At 36.0% G+C, this 18,046-nt stretch overlaps 1 protein-coding gene across 2 annotated transcripts in view; it reads right to left on the reverse strand.

The window, feature by feature from the left end:
• The window catches only part of LOC110463594 (transcription factor VBP-like), a 30,235-nt gene extending 15,400 nt beyond the window's left edge, over positions 1–14,835 (reverse strand). Inside the window, exons 1-3 of one of the 2 annotated variants that reach the window (XM_021518324.1) lie at positions 14,658–14,835; positions 12,663–12,833; positions 10,877–11,095 (exon numbers count right to left, since the gene is read on the reverse strand). In XM_021518324.1, coding sequence (XP_021373999.1) covers positions 10,877–11,095; positions 12,663–12,833; positions 14,658–14,763 — 496 coding nt within the window. In that variant the 5' untranslated portion in view covers positions 14,764–14,835. Of the gene's footprint in view, positions 1–10,876; positions 11,096–12,593; positions 12,834–14,657 lie in introns of both variants that reach the window. The other variant, XM_021518323.1, reaches the window with a different exon arrangement.
• Positions 14,836–18,046: the final 3,211 nt, after the last annotated feature.

Raw genomic sequence — 18,046 nt, forward strand, 5'->3', positions numbered from 1 at the left:
TAGAGATATGTTCTTATCAGTCTTCAAATTGGAGGTATTTAACATGCTAAAACAAAAAAGAAACACACAGTTAACATTTATGGTTCACTATTTCCAAAATGTCTGATTTTTTATTTATTTTTTTGCTTTATGTGCTTTATGTATAAGTGTTTTCATCTACAGACCAAAGTTGAAAATTATTTTATAAGGAAATTTAGCATTACATCAAAAATCTATGGCATTGCACAGATTCTCCTTAGTTATCATACATATTGATGCATAGAGTTAAAGGAGCATTGAATTAGCATTAGAATGTTGTTCTATTCTTCTACCAACACTCCTGACAGTTGAGCGTAAAATATTTGGCATATTTAATGTTTTTGGACCTGTCGGTCCTGTTCATCCCATAGGTAATTGACTGAGGATAGATTGGGACTGTTTATAAGCCTTCTTTGCGATTTCAAACGTGGTCTTAAGTACATTGTACATGTATCATCTACGGACGTTCAACCGCTTTGATGAAAATATTTGGAAAGTTTGAAAACTGTTTTAAACACAGTAATTAGGAGCATTAATGGTCCTGCATTATCTATGGCACCAGAAAGTAATTGTACAAATAGACTAACTGCTTCAATGCCATGCCTGGACAACCACTGTGTTGGTGATTGTCAGTCTCAGTTGCCAATGGTCTGAAGTCAAAGAACCAAATGGTTAATGACAGACAGATAGAGCCACTCCAAAATGTCATGTGACATGACTTTTCTAAAGTTTAGCAAAAATCATAGTTTCTGTACATGTCTATCTAATTTTGATGTTTTTTAAGACATGGCAATTCATGATCATCTGTTTTTGAAAATAGGGATGTGTTTAGTTAGATATGTCAAAGTTTACCCCGTGCAATTTTGTTTTGGTTCAGTATATACATTTTCAGTATGAGTGGAACGTCTTACAAATATAAGTAACAAATCTGGTGCAATAAAGGATGACAATCAGACTGGTTTGGGAAGGATTTCGTATATACCTAGACTTTGAAGCTGAAGGTAAGGGTTGAAGTAGGCTGCGGACTGCTGGTTAAAACTCGGACTGGACAGTGAAGATCCAAAGTAACCATGTCCACCCTGGCCGAACCCATTGCTGTCACTGTAAAGACTGGACGTTGACCCCAATGATCCGAAGCTCATGGCGGAAGAATGGGATGTTGGTGACAGACTGGAGGGATGATGATGACTTGTCATCAAGCCCGAGGTCAGATAGCCATTGTTATAATCCATTTTGGACAGTGGTCATTTATAAACCGTCACTCCAAGATGTAGGTCACTTTTTTTTCTGACCAACAAAATTTGGATTTGCAGTGAATACAGCCTTTTTTTCTGCTTTGTCAGTTACGATACTGCGATGCACAACACAAAATCTTCTGTTATAAAGCTCAGCTCTATTACCAACAAGTGAATCTTACTTCTCACTAATAATCCAGGTGATTAAGAGCAGTGACACTTTTTCTATTGTAAATCCTTCGACATACAATTTTTTTCTTCTCAATTTCAATCATTCATTTTCACCACATTCGTTTCCTTCCTATGGAAAAACACTCTTCCTTCTTTTATCATTAATACCCGTCTATAATGATGATCTACTCAATGTGTTCCAGGAGCAGAATGCCACCTACTGACCGGTCAAGCATCGGACTGTCTGCAGAACTGACCAATCAAAGTGGAATGGTAGAGTAAAAACCAACACAATGGACTATTAGAATGGTTAGGCCATTCTTACCAAAGTCTTACATATTTTAAAAGGTATTTGCTGAGTGATCGACCAAAGACTGTATTGGTCACTCATGTGGAAATGGTCTAGAATTAACACTGACCTATCCCATTGGTCACTGGGTGGGCTGACCGGTGAGTGTATACACATACTGTATTGCCAGAATCCCTCCAGTTAGGTGATCTTGCACAACTCTTATGTATTCTTGAGGTGTTAGTAAGTGAATGGACAGTGGTCACTGGTGTGTAAGAAACCTGATACCTGAAGCACTGTCAGCTTACAACTGTTGTATGTCAATTTGTTTTATTTCTTTTACTGAGATCCGGGAGAGTAGTGTGTCTGGAACTTCGTCTCAAGTATTGTGTAAATTCACTGTAGATTTAACAAATATACCCCTTTTAACCTTGAAACCAATTCTCACGCCTATATCTACTTTAAAGTTTATACTCGATTCTCTTAACTGAAATATGTGATTTGTTTGTGTAATTAACACTTGGGTAATAGGTCATTTTACTTTCCCATCTTCACCCAGAGCACAGACTTAGATCTAATTCCGTGCTCAGAGTAATAGGTGATGGAAATGAAGCCATTTTTCACTAGAACAAAAGTACACCAGACTAGGTAGGCAGTGGTCAGTGTATTGATCATAGGTACTAAGTACAGCCCCTGGCTGACCAGAATCTCCCCTCTGTTACCTAACATACATTGGGTAGGTATAATCAGGCTACTGGTCAAACAGAGGTCAGTCTATACTGGTTTACCTAACTATTATCTAAGTACTGCCAATACTTGTATACCTTATGGTACAGGGTACGTACCACTTTACATGTTATATTAACAGGACGTATTTTCACTTGTTACCTCATCAATAAATACCTGGATACATAACATATAGTACACATTACTGTATCATGTAAAGGTCACACACAACTTAGTCTTTTACATCACTGGTTAATGCAATGATTTCCAGAAGAATAAAATAGTAAATCTAAACTTATATCATAAGACATCTTAAGGATTTTTAATGTTAGCCAGAGTTCAAACCAACGCTTTATACATAATGAGAGTAATTTGAAGTGGTAGAACAATCCTTAAAGCATTATCCTCTAGAATAACTCAAAGAGTCTTAGTGCTAAGTCATGTTTAAAATGACCTAATGACCTTCCACAGTTACACTACCAATTCATCTCAAACATTTTTATTTTTTTAATTCTCAAAAAGCTATATAGTCATTCACATACAAGTTGTAGTATATACATGTATGTCATTCACATATACAAGTTGTGGCTCATAAACAAGTCTGAGATGTGCTTAAATTCAATGGTTGGCACGTGAACAATGACTTTAACTTTTTTCACCCCTAATATATAAACACTTACAATTGGCACCAAACAAAAATGTCCATGCAAGGAAGACACGCTGGTATGGTGTACATATACCAGGTTTTGTGTACAATTTGATCTTCAAATTACATTTCCTACTTAAGCTTGTTATATCAGAACAGAAGAAATATTTCTTGAGTTTGAGATGAGAAGTTAGTTGTGCCCTCTTTCTCAGTTTTGAATGCTTGTGGGATCATCATTTACATCTACTGCCTTCAGACAGCCGAATATGAAGAAATCGCCCACAACTTCATTAAACATACACAGACAAAGCTAGTAAGATCTAAACTAGAAGCTCTATGCATGTCTTTAAGCATTGTAAAAAATGTTCAATTTAAGGTACAGTTGCAACCTCTTCCGACATTTGCGCATTAAGAAGGTTATCATTATTATCCACAAATGAAGCCAATCTGAACTGGGATGGCTAAAAGACAAAATATTTAACTCTTTCATCAGTTTAATAAGGCTGGTTTTTTTTTATTCTACTTTTATTTTTTTAAGCTCCTTCGTCGTAAATGTTGTAAAACCTCAAATTTCACTACCGGTATGTCTCAAAGCCTCAAGCTCTGGATGATATGCCAGCTCAGAGTCTGTATTTCATCAGCTGGCCACCAGTGAATATGGAAATATATTTTAACGGCTTTGATACAGCAAACTTTAATGTCAAACAATGTTAGCAAAGCAACAATGATCAAGTTTCAGTAGCTTCCAAAGATTGCCATGACATTGGTGGAGAGCTTTAATATTTGAAAAACAATGTAAGGGCCTAGCAAGCTAGCTTGGATGTGTTGATTTAATTTTTAAATATTATCTGTCTCTGACTATAATGACAGAAATCAATACGATGTTATCGTTTGAAGAGAAATGTTGTATCTAGGAAACAGCTGGTGACTAATTGATATCACTGCTTTGTACATGTATATTCCGTCTTTGCGTATTGCAGAGTTATCTTCTCTTGGGAGCAGGTATTGATTGTTACATCATTGGTCTGTATGAGAAAATTACGTCGTTTTCCCAAAAATTGATGACGTTACTCTCACAAACAAGTGACGTAACAATCAATACCTGCTCCCAAGAGAAGATAACTCTGCAATACGCAAAGACGGAATACAACCACACGACATGAATGATACATTTATCACATGTGTGATACATGTGTACCAGGATAGAGAATAGAGTGCTTCCAACAGGGATGATCCCACAATCCCAGACATCTTATAGTAAGACGCTCTACCATTGAGCAAAGGAGAAATTCCCTCCAGCCTGAAGCTATATATGACAACCGTCATCCTATGTACCATTAAAATCTACTACACATGTCATATCTACCATGTGACCCAATTTCGTCGTGTTACACCCCAAATTTTAGCCCTTCCCCCCGCTTTAATAAATTCACACGCCAGATTACAATTTTGACCCTGATTTTGTCAATTTCACACATTGGATCTTTTAGTATATTAATAGTTACTGAAGTCACACAGAATTATTTAGACTTTTCCATCCATTTTCATCAGGAGATTTATTTCCTGTTTCTGTTTCTCACGGACAGGTAAGTTGTGAATTGTTTATATACATACTAGGACTGTTTTTACAAATGTTTTTATATAAACCATTGTATCTACATAGTATAGATCACATTTTGAAGGTAACGTTATGTCTTCTTGAAGGAAGAAGTCATTATCGCAATATCGGCAATTGCACGTTCTACAACACGAAATGCTTAAAAAAATATAATTGTGCACAAATAAATTGTCGTAGAAAAAAATGAGTTATAGTGGATTGAGTCCGGTAATTATGGACCAAAAAACTGCATTCTTCACTCTTTGAATCGCATATTGAATTCAGATGGATCAGGTGCTAAAAACAATGTTACTAAAACATTCATAAACATGCACAGGTATTTGTTTATGTCAATAAAAATCCTCCTGACAATAAGAATTAAAACCCCTTCTTGTATAAAATTGATATTTTATATGAGTAGAATTATTGTCAGGTCCATTTTTATTGACAGAAACAAATGGATATTTTATATGAGTAGAATGTGACATCTTATTGTCAGGACCATTTTTATTGACAGAAACAAATGCCTGTAAAAAAACAATATCATTTTTATTATTATGAAGTAATACTATAAGTTGTGTTGTTGACCAATCTTTTTATTTTTCAGCTTTGAACTTGTTATTGTGGATGAGGATCGGCTAGATCTGCTGGAAGAACGGTTCAATGAATGTAGAATGTACCTTTACATCATTAAAATATTTAAGTTCTCATTTATTTTTATTTTTCTTATATATGTTGAGTAAAAGACCCACACGCTATTACCCTCTTTTTTATTTGCTTTCAGTATATCCGGGTTGGCGGGTATGACATATATATATTGAAATGATTCACGTTGTAATTCTAAACTTTATAATTTATTGATTTGATTAAAGTCTTTAAATTCAGTGTGTTATATATGTTTTTTAAATTTAACCATTCTTCTCAGTAATCCTATTACTTTCCTCTGGGGATCACAGCTTGGTCGGTCAAGTTATTCAACCATAAAAAAACTGACCATCCTATAACTTATAAAAGGGGCCACAAAGAGGAGGCCATCACAAATACAATAAATGTAACTAAGTTTTATATAAATTCATAGAGATAAAATGAAATTGTTGCCGCCTTAATATTAATATATATGTTCTTCACTGTAGGTCTTAAATAATATAATCATTATTTGTCTTTTAAAACCTGACCAAGCTGGGAGAAAAAAACACCTGCTCAAAATATTTCACTATTTTTTTTTATTGATTTTTATATTCTTGAAAGTGGAAAGTAAGTCAGCCATTACATATCTTATCTGTTTTTTGTTTCCTAAATTATTTCATAAATTCTTAGCCCAGTTGAAACCAGCTATGTTAACAGCTATATATACATTCCAATGGTGCAAGAAAAGGGGGAACAATGTGTGAACTGATCAGGATGTATTCCTGGTTTTGGCACTGTATCATTCCCATACAAGAGCCTGAAATTGACCAAAAGATGGACCAATAGCTAAATGATGCTGGATACAGCAGTAGTGAGTACTAGTTTCCAGAAATGCTTATATGATTAAGACATTGGTGTTACTTAAAATGAACATGTTAATTCATTCATAAAGATTGTAAGGGGAAATACTTCAAGTGAAATATATATTTCTAATTATCCCTATAGGGCCCCTTTCTGCATGAATGACCACCACTAGAACATGTTGACACCATAGAAACTAGTACCTGGGCCATATCTCATTCATCACAATATCAAGATATACTGTACACAGGCTGTGTACTGGTCAGCAAGATAAAACTGACCAGGGGTATAAACCATGTGGTTTGACTGGTCTTATAAAGCTTGTACTAGGGCTAAAAACATATGAACTGGTCAGCAAGGTAAAACATACCAGGGATATGAACCATGTGGCTTGACTGGTCCTATATATGTAACTTGTACTACAGCTTAAAACATACATACTGGTCGACAAGGTAAAACTGACCAGGGGTATGAACCATGTGGCTTGACTGGTCCTATATATGTAACTTGTACTACAGCTTAAAACATACATACTGGTCGACAAGGTAAAACTGACCAGGGGTATGAACCATGTGGCTTGACTGGTCCTATATAGCGTATTCTAAGGCTAACAAGAGGCCCATGGGCCTTAACGGTCACCTGAGTCTATAGTATTTATTTTTGTTGTTAAAATATGTACCAATTTGAGTAAAAAATAGTATAATGTTAACTTAACTTTGTCAGGACCATGAGCTGATCATTCCTAGACCAATTTTAAGTGAGATCGGCCTATTAGAACTTAGTAGCAAAATAGCGGCCATGGCAGCCAAATTGTATTTCTGATTGACCCGAAAAATAACAACACTTTGTCAGGACCATGAGGCGATCATTCCTACCAACTTTCAGTTCAATCGGTCCAGCAGAACTTGACTTTAAGTTTGAAATAGGTTTTCAAAATGGCGGCCGTGGCGGCCATATTGGATTTCTGATCGACCCGAAAAATAACAACACTTTGTCAGGACCATGAGGCGATCATTCCTACCAACTTTCAGTTCAATCGGTCCAGCAGAACTTGACTTTAAGTTTGAAATAGGTTTTCAAAATGGCGGCCGTGGCGGCCATATTGGATTTCTGATCGACCCGAAAAATAACAACACTTTGTCAGGACCATGAGGCGATCATTCCTACCAACTTTCAGTTCAATCGGCCCAGCAGAACTTGACTTTAAGTTTGAAATGTAAAATGTTAACGGACGACGGACGACGGACGACGACGGAAGAAAACGGATAGCAATAGGTCACTTGAGCTAAAGCTCAGGTGACCTAAAAACATATGTACTGGTCAGCAAGGTAAAACTGACCAGGGGTATGACCCATGTTGCTTGACTGGTCCTATGTATGTAACTTGTACTACGGCTTAAAACATACATACTGGTCGACAAGGTAAAACTGACCAGGGGTATGAACCATGTGGCTTGACTGGTCCTATATAGCGTATTCTACGGCTAAAAAAATATGTACTGGTCAGCAAGGTAAAACTGACCAGGGGTATGAACCATGTGGCTTGACTGGTCCTATATAGCATATTCTACGGCTAAAAACATATGTTCTGGTCAGCAAGGTAAAACTGAGCAGGGGTATGAACCATGTGGCTTGACTGGTCCTATATAGCGTATTCTACGGCTAAAAACATATGTACTGACCTGGTCAGCAAGGTAAAACTGACCAGGGGTATGAACCATGTGGCTTGACTGGTCCCATATAACTTGTACTACGGCTAAAAACATACATCTGGTATGTATACACTACAGTAACGTGTCCTGTTTACAGATCTACATGTAGCAGTGCAGGATAGCCTATCATAAGATGTATTTTCTTTCACTACCGTCATGAGAGTCATATCACTATAGGTACTAGGAAACTTCAGGTCCATGCAACCCATGTTTCTTAAGAACAGTTCCCGACTTGTTTGAGGTTTAATCCACCAAATTCCTCTTTTATCTATTTTATTTGACAAGCTCTACATTTTAAACACAGATATGAACCATGTGGCTTGACTGGTCCTATATAACATATTCTACGGCTAAAAACATATGTTCTGGTCAGCAAGGTAAAACTGACCAGGGGTATAAACCATGTGGCTTGACTGGTCCTATATATGTAACTTGTACTACGGCTTAAAACATACATACTGGTCAACAAGGTAAAACTGACCAGGGGTATGAACCATGTGGCTTGACTGGTCCAATATAGCGTATTCTACGGCTAAAAACATATGTACTGATCAGCAAGGTAAAACTGACCAGGGGTATGAACCATGTGGCTTGACTGGTCCCATATAACTTGTACTACGGCTAAAAACATATGTACTGACCTGGTCAGCAAGGTAAAACTGACCAGGGTATGAACCATGTGGCTTGACTGGTCCCATATAGCGTATTCTACGTCTAAAAACATATGTACTGATCAACAAGGTAAAACTGCCCAGGGGTATGAACCATGTTCAGCAAGGTAAAACTGACCTGGGTATGAACCATGTGGCTTGACTGGTCCCCTATAACTTGCACTACGGCTAAAAACAAATGTACTGACCTGGTAAGCAAGGTAAAACTGACCAGGGGTATAAACCATGTGGCTTGACTGGTCCCATATAACCTGTACTACGGCTAAAAACATACATCTGGTATGTATACACTACAGTACGTGTCCTGTTTACAGATCTACATGTAGCAGTGCAGGATAGCCTATCATAAGATGTATTTTCTTTCACTTCCGTCATGAGAGTCATACCACTATAGGTACTAGGAAACAATCCTTCAGGTCCATGCAACCCATGTTTCTTAAGAACAGTTCCTGACTTGTTTGAGGTTTAATCCACCAAATTTCTCTTTTATGTATTTTATTTGACAAGCCCTACATTTTAAACACAGATAATGACTTTACTTTTGTGCACAATATATTCTATACTGCGACTTTTGTAGCCTACATTTGTACATTGTAATCAATTCAGGATTCTTAATGAGAAAATTGTATCCTGGAGAAAATATGGGCATTAACAGATTTATTGTTAAACAAATATTGATGTCAATCATAATTGACCTTTTCTTTAATATCTAAACAGAAAACTTTATAAATGGCAAATAGACATCACAGATTTGAAGCATGTGGTCGGGTGGTGCAGTGGATAGCACACTTGCATTTAACTAAGGTGACAGGGGTTCAATTCCCCAATCGGACGTGAAAAGGTTGTGGTCACCTGCCCGACCACGTAGGTTTTCTCCGGGTACTCCGGTTTCCTCCCACATTAAGACCCCCGCGCACTAACATCTTGGCCAACAAGAGTGATTAATATAAGTTGAAATAACTTGTTTCATAATTGTTGTAAAAGGAATAAAGTTGAAATTTTAAATTTGAAGCATGTAACTTTTACTATGTGGATTATATATAGTGTCTGTACATTTGCGTAAATGGGTGACAGTCACATGTTCATACCTGGTATAAGAGCCAGTGACAATACATCATGTATTACCAATAATTTTCCTTTAGTTAGATCAAAAGTAGCAAATATGTTCCCTGTACATTCACTTCAATTCTATAGTATACTTAAAGTACAAGTACGTATTATATGTACATATATAGTAGTTTATTTTCACAGAAGTGTTTCTCTTTATGTCACATTATGCTTAATATCACCTTTTGCTCTGACAAATCACACATGGCATTACCATTAGAGGAATTTACTGTATCAACAACTGTTATCTGGACTTTACTTTTAATTTAGAGTCGAGCATAGTACACCCACTGGACAGAAGTTTTTTTTTCTGTCATGGACAACATGCACAATGCACAAGGGTATATAGATGGTGAATTACATAAAGGGCCATAACTCTCCTGAAAGGAGCTGAAACAAAATAGCAGAAATATACACAAAATCATATAAAATAAAGAGATATTTACAGTTTTTTGAAATCCATCTTAAACTTAAGAAGAGTGGACAAGGTTAAGTAAAGCAAGGGCCATACTGTCATGTGTAGCTATAAGGTATTCTAGGGGTGCAGAGAGCGAAAGTGAGTGTAACCTCTTGAGTATCGAGGATGTATAGGAGTTCAACACAACAGGTCATTATGGTCCGACTTTGGGTCACATAACCTGTGGCTAGTGGCCATGATACACATCTTTGTGTCAACTATTGATATGTCTGCAGTAATCACAAAATTCAGGATTGGACATTTGACACCTTGGTAAATACACTTGAAAGTAATATGTTATTGTAAAATACTGTACTCATGTACCTTGGTCTAAGGTCTGACCCGGGTACCGATAGTGTCATAGAAACGTATATCGTAGACATGGTTAACACTGCGTCCCCCGATCATATAATCTCAAGTAATTGTGTCTTTGTTGCAGTTGATTGAAAGTGCAACGATTGCATTTTATTTTTCAGTATTCACAATTGCAGATCAGTTCAACATATTTGGATTTAAGCAAAATATAAGTTGTTGTATATATGACAACTTATTTTGGAAAATGAATAAAAAAAATATTTTTGAGCAACCGAAACGCAATCACTCGCATTCAAGATTGATGTATACGGAAAAAAAAAAGAAAAAAAAGTGACACATGTTCTGTGCCACATCAATTTGGAGAACATCAATGCAGGCTATATATTGCTTGTCAAAGCAGGAACATTATGTACACAAATGTTAAGGAGTTCTAACCATTACTTACCCTGTCCTAACATTGATTCTGTGAGGAATGTGTCCACTGGATTTGCGTAGTTAAAGTTTGCCCGAGCCGGGCTGATGTTTTTATCTGACAGTCGCCTCATCGGTACAGGTTTGGCGAGCATGTGTTGTTGTGACGCAGCCACCATGGCGGCTACAGACATTGTCATAGCGCCCTGCTGCATGTGGGCAGCCAACATGTTCTTATTGTTTTGTGGACTTCCTGAAAGAAGAGAGGAAATTTCAAAATTATTCCAAAGCCAACTAGACATTTTAAGGTCAAGTAAATATTTCAAGGTCAAATTAATACTTTATTGTTAAATTGCAGTAAAAAAAATAATTCAATATTTATAACACCATAACGGAGTCACATTTATTATCAGTTCCTAACTATACATATATATCTGAGAATATTCAAATATTAATCATTCAAATATAAGACAAATTAAAGGTTATTTCAAAAATTTAGTTTTTCCTCACACTTAATTGCAGGATTACATAAATTGAATGCGTCCCTTGCTTGGAACCGTGTTATTTTCAGATGAATATGATCGTCCTGAACATACCTGTACATTGAACCAAGACAAAAATCTATTTCAACAAACTTAAACCACAGGCTCTATGGATATTTCTTTCCTTCATGTGGCTCTCAAAGTGAAATTTGACACATTTGATCTCTCTCGGTGACGTGAAAAAAGGTCAAAATCATTCATTTCAAAAACATATTAGCTTTTCACCACATTAAGCTACTAGCCAAATATCACTACCCTATTTAAGACTCTTGTTCTTTGAGTTGAAATTCTTTTTGAACAAGTATTACACATTTAACCTTGAAACTGGGTCAAGGCCTTTTATTTGGACTGCTTGTCTGATATTGAAAATATCATGACTCTAGCTAATCAGAAGAAACAAGGGACCCAGTGTGCCTGTATTGCTCATCTGTAATAATTGTGTTAGAAATTTCAAGCTATAATACACAGGCCACATTTTAATTCTTAACACTTTATTTACCTTGGTTAAAATATTGTATCATATAGTACATACTCATGTGGCTTAATGTTATTTCATTGAACAAGCTTGACAGTCTGTAGTTATCCTATCAAGCTATGGGCCAAATATTACTAAAGGACTTCTGGACCTTTAGAAGAAGTTGTCTTAAATTTGTTCAACAAATTTGACCCTATGAAGTTGTCCAATAAAACAATCAAAAACAATCAATATGTATGGAGGGGATGTGCTGACACACATCAAAATCAACACAGGTGTCAATTATGTGTGCAAGTCAACTCACTGAGGAGTGTGAAAGCAAATCTTAAAGAAATGTTTAAAATTTACTATAAGAAGAAATCTTCCAGAAACTTAACTACACATTTATATTAAATATAATTTGTAGTCATTGTTTTTAAAGATATACAATATGTTACAAAACAATATCTAAGAAGAAAACAAGAAATTTTGACATTTTGAGCAGGGCTTTCAGACCACACTTGACATTTAATAAATGCAGAAATGAAATAGAGTTTTCCCTGAATTTTGGAAATCAAAACATACTCTCAGGGGGTCAGTTGAAAGCCCTGTTTCAGCGTGGTTGGGAAATGTTTTAGGTAGAGATGGTTAAATCATTAAGTGTGAGCTGGTAGAGTTGGGTAAAGGGATGTTCAGGCAAGTGTACGAGGCCCAGGAGAGAAGGAAGGGAAATAACTCCACATGGGTCCCTTTACCTGGTGGGGTTGGGGGTAACCCCTTTTCAGGTTTCATTGCGTAATTACTGTTGTGTGGTTCATAGAGACCTGCTGCGGCAGTCGATGCCGTTGACGACATTTGCGAGGAGGTTGGCATTCCTGGACCGCTGTGAGTTGTGGACATATTCATCATCGGCACGGCAACACCCTCCATGTTTGCTGCATATTGATCCATGTAAAACCCAGGCCCACCATTGTGCTTCCGTCCTGCGGAGCCTTCTGCAGAAAATATTCATGATAGCCATAAACTCATTAAACTTCTAATTCTTGACATATATTGGAATGAACACCACAATTATTTACATGGAAAATGTGGAAATTAAAGATGGCATATATTTCTTCAGTAGTTTGCCTCGAATAGATCATTGATCACCCGATTCAATTTCCATTGAACCAGAAAAAAAAGTTGCAATTTTTTTTTAACTGTTTACAATCATATCTTATTGGCTACTGAAATTTAAAAGAATTAGGTGATGGCCATATTAATAATGTATTATTTGCTGCTATCCTATCTCAGCTATATATTCATAGTTAATCTAAAGTTACCATGCTGCTTTGAATTTACATAGAGTGCTGCTTTAACAGAAATATTGAAATACCATGCTTCTTTCAAAACATTTTGGGGAGAACACTGACATGGAAATACATGGATTTTCGAAACAGGATTACAGGTTATAACCTAAGAAATTTGGTTGAATTCACTATACTATCCTGACATATACAAATTTGTTATAAAGAGGTTCATGCAATTCCATGTCAAAAAGGGGCACATATATATATATATGACTTTGTTGTAAGCCTTATTTGGTATGGAACATGTTTATAGTGAACCTGTTACATTGTTGTAATATATTAAAGTGCTAGTGTAAAAAATAATCACCATTTAGCACTCTTCTTTCTATAAATACCCCTCCTTCATTTTTTCTGGGAATCATTTTGTGCATGCCTGCATTACACTTTTGATAAATTGTTAATGGTCATTCACATTTATGGGTAACATATTTCTTCAAAGTGTCCCTCTTCAAGTTTTGCATGATTGTTTAACCAAAATTTTGAATGATGCAACTGTATATCTTGTTTCAGAAATCAAGTCCTTATACACTCAAGTTTTCATGATATGAATGCATGCATATTTATTTATTTTCATAAATTACGAAAACACAATGTTATATTTATTTTTATATTTATCAGAGAATGTGCCACTGGACAGATTAACAACATTTAGAACTTTTTTCCCAGACATATATTATATTTTTGAATAACAATTTCTGACATTTGTAATGTTAGAAAATGGTCAGTTTATACTTTGTTATGGGAAACATAGATAAAATATATAAGCAATGAATATATTCAATATTAACTAAAATAACAATGTTATTTCTGTCATATTATTTTGATATAAAGTTTTACATTGTGTAAAATGTAATTTTATCAATAATACAACAATGTTTTTATTTGAATATTATTTCATTGGGTTATTAAATTGTACAAAATTTACTGATGTTTATAAGTAGAAAAATAGTGTACATTAATATTGTATTTTCTTTATGTATGCAATAAATATAAGTAACTTTTATTTTTATATTAGATTTTTTTTTTTATATCAAGTTTAAGGTGGTTTATCAAAATTCTCACGGGGAAAATCCCGTTTTTATTCCCAGCATTTCATTGACTGTATGGCTAAGAAATCACAATAAACAGAGTGTTACAACTAATCCTACAGCCGTCGGTCATTCTGACATTTTTTAATGGTTGATCACGATCCCGCCTGGAAATATATCGGCAGCATTTTTCGTGTTATTTGTTCTAAACGGAGAAATGTCTGACCTGTTACATGCTATTAAAATCGTTACTGAGACAATAATCCGCCATTATTTACGTAATGTGTAAATCCAGCAATTACGAACCGTTATGTAACAGAGTTGAGTGTGGCTCGGATTATCAAATGTACTCACAACCAACATGGCTACCGTAGAATGCACCCAACAAGGTCAATGGCCACACGATCGGAGTGACCAAGAGGTGCGGTCAAGAAATTCTTACCGAAGTTTTCATTTTCTTCGTTATGGCGAATGGCGTAATTGGACATCTGACTTAACAGGGAGGGATCCAGATCAGGTGGAAAATCACAGAATGCATCTTCTGCCATTGTGTAATGCACAAAAAGTTAGGTCAAGATCCACCATAACCCGTAAACACTCGCTGTATTACGTCACGGACACTGACACAAGCCCATGTCCAGGCTGCGCAATAGGGCGAGTCCATGTCAATAATGGGGGTGTTGTTTACAACTGACCAGTGAACTGACCACACCAAACTTGTTTTTTCGCGGCACTTGTACATTTAACACGTGCTCCTGTTACGTACGGTGCATAATTTATTTACCATAATGTTTTATTTTAAACTACGATTATGCAAAATGGTAGTTATTTCGATGTCCACTGTGTTACTATAAATAGCACCTATAGTACTCAAGGTCGATATAGTCAGTACCGTTCCGCTCCCTTGGTTCTTTGACCAATCACGTGACCTGTCGTAAATGGTAGGCGTATGGAGTCATCGTTGTAGACTTGCTTATGCCAATCGTGGCCGTTTGACTGAATGAAATGTACTGAGCGCAAATATTGACAAATAAGAATGTTAGAGAACCGCACGTCTCTGGCCGATTACAGATCAGGAATATGGGACAAAACAGTGTATATCATCGGGAAAAAGTCATGATGGTGTCTTTTTTCTAAGTCATTAATTAATACAGAGACGTAAAAAGTGAAGTTGTGATGAATTAAAAAAAATATATATTGTTCATTTAAAGTATATTTCTATTAATTATATTATTCCACGGAATAAGATTATTATAATATTGCTATCAAAGTCCGTGATTAATCTAAATATCATCTTTAATATAAAAACATAAGATGGAAGTATATATACAATTGGCGTGAATGAAATCGAGATTATAATGAAAACAAAACACGTATAGGATGTAAAATGCCGCGATGACATTAGCTGTCTTCTTGTCATATTGACACCATTGACACCATTCTATGTTAAAATTGATTCGTTCTATATGGGAATGTTCTGTCCCGCGGGTAGGTCTGATGGGTAAGGCCCCGGGCAGGTAAGGTCAGTTCAGGAAGTACGACCGATATCATGTATAAGTTTGAATACAGTAAGGAATCCAAATTGAATATATATATATATGTAAACCCTACGTTTTGGGTTTGTGTCCTAACTCACTTTTGAACAATTTTTAAGATAAATGATAATAGTGATGTAAAAACGTATGTTGTGTGTAAAACTCACGAACACAATGCGGTAAACGCTTGTCATATACAGTAGGCATCGATTTTGCATGATCGAACGGCCTTTCGCTTCTCTACGGCCGCTATGTGGTGTGTACATTTTCCTCCGTTCATTGCTTGCATTGACTTTGGAAATATCAAAGATCCAATTTCTTATATGATTTTGATAGTATTTTAATAAAATAATGACGTAAAACTGAAGGGGACATCGATATAATCACGGACATGGATAGCAATGTGTTAAATCTTAGTCCGTGGTATAATCAGAGACAATTACATAATCTTTAATTTAACAGTGTAAATTATCCAATCCATAAGGACATGTATTCTCCTGACCACACGTGCTAATGTGTACGACATTCTGACACACCCGAACTCGTACAAACAGTGCATCACCGGTGGTCAGACACGCCTACACGGGGTGTGTAATCAGGGTAACGTATTGATCCGCAGTGACACACAGGTAAAGCATGACTCACAGCTATACGTACGTGATGGGAGTGTTGGGGAACGGTCCACTCCTCCAGTATAATGCAGTCCTGGAGTCTGCTCGCCTCATCATCATTGGCTTTGCTTAAATGAAAGACGTTATTGAAAAGAAAGAGAGCCTAGTTGTAATTTTTACCGAAAGTCGATCTAAACCTCTGAGACGCATAAAGTTACTCGAAACACCGTAGTTTTAGGTTAAAATATTGACGTAACAAAGTTTACTTCCTTGTTAGCAGAACCCGTATTTATGAAGGCCAATTTATTAAACAATCTGCATCATGCTCAAGCATGGATTCTGTGCTCAAACGACATTTTTTCTTTAATTAGCAGGAAATCATCCGACATATTTATATAGTCACACAGTGAAGTTTAGACTTCTGACACGCTATTTGGCTCAAGTCTCTCGGAATTCCTCAAAATAGTTAAAATGTGAAATTCTATTAATTAAACATTTTCATGATATAATACCCAGGCCTGTTCTTTTCCGAGGTTTGTTTCTGATGTATAACTGTTTATATGTCCACACCTGTTTTTTAATGTATTATTCATTCAACGTCGACCTTGCTCATAATGTAAATTGACTATGTGACTCACGTTTATTTGATTAACCAAGATTTTGAAGATCGAGTAGTATTTTTGTCGGAATTAATTATTGAAATATAATCGACATTCTGGCGGGGATTACGTAACTAGGATTTTATGAGTCGCATTTTCCTGTAATGAAACAAGGAAATCAATGACATGCCCTTACACGCACAGTCGCTATCGTCCCCTCTGGCCGGGCAATGTGACGGTATGCATGTCGCTGATCGTCGAATTTCATTACAGAAATGGACATGCTATGAATGCATATACATATGTTTGTCATCCCAGATAGGACTGTCTTAATTATCCAAAAAAGCAATTGTATAAGCGCGAAAAAACCGTGATTAAGAATGGAATATTTCATAAATATATTTTCACAATACGATGATCATACTTAGGCAAGACACATACATCTTGTGTTTCCGCTATCATAAACATAGGGTGGATAGGTAGATAGCCTTTTTGTCTCATTTTGGAAAATATTTTTACAATGCTTAGAAAGAGCGGGAGTTCTGACTCGGTGCACATCACTAAATGCCAATAAAAAACCTTTAGGGTAGGCACACAATTTTTAGGGGAGACAGGGTTAGCAGAAAGAAACACAAGATTTTTTATTTGGCCTTACAATGAAACGTATTTTTACGTATGTATGGGGAAAAGAATAGGTCAAATTTTTTGCACCAAAACAGGCTTTTACTGTGGAAGCTGCTAAACCAGTATTATTGAAGGGTTATATTGTATATCTAGACCCATTCATATCTATTAATGGACTCTTGAACTCTGACAGTTGGTTAATATAAAACTTTTATACTTGTTTTGAATAGATATTACTATCTTTGAGCAAATGTTGCCAATAAAACAATTGTCGATGATTTAATTTCAACTTCTTTATTTTTGGAAGGCCTGTCTCTCTCAAATCTGTCGTCCTTGTCTCTGTGTTGATTGTCTTTGTGCGTATATGTCTTGTGTGTCTGTCTTTGTATGTCTGTCTATCTGGCAGTTCTTGCCTGTGTCTTGTTTGTCTTTGCCTCTGTGCACATGTCTACTTTTGTTTTT

This window comes from Mizuhopecten yessoensis, unplaced genomic scaffold (assembly GCF_002113885.1).
Source record: "Mizuhopecten yessoensis strain PY_sf001 unplaced genomic scaffold, ASM211388v2 scaffold10917, whole genome shotgun sequence".
Taxonomy (NCBI): Eukaryota; Metazoa; Mollusca; class Bivalvia; order Pectinida; family Pectinidae; genus Mizuhopecten; species Mizuhopecten yessoensis.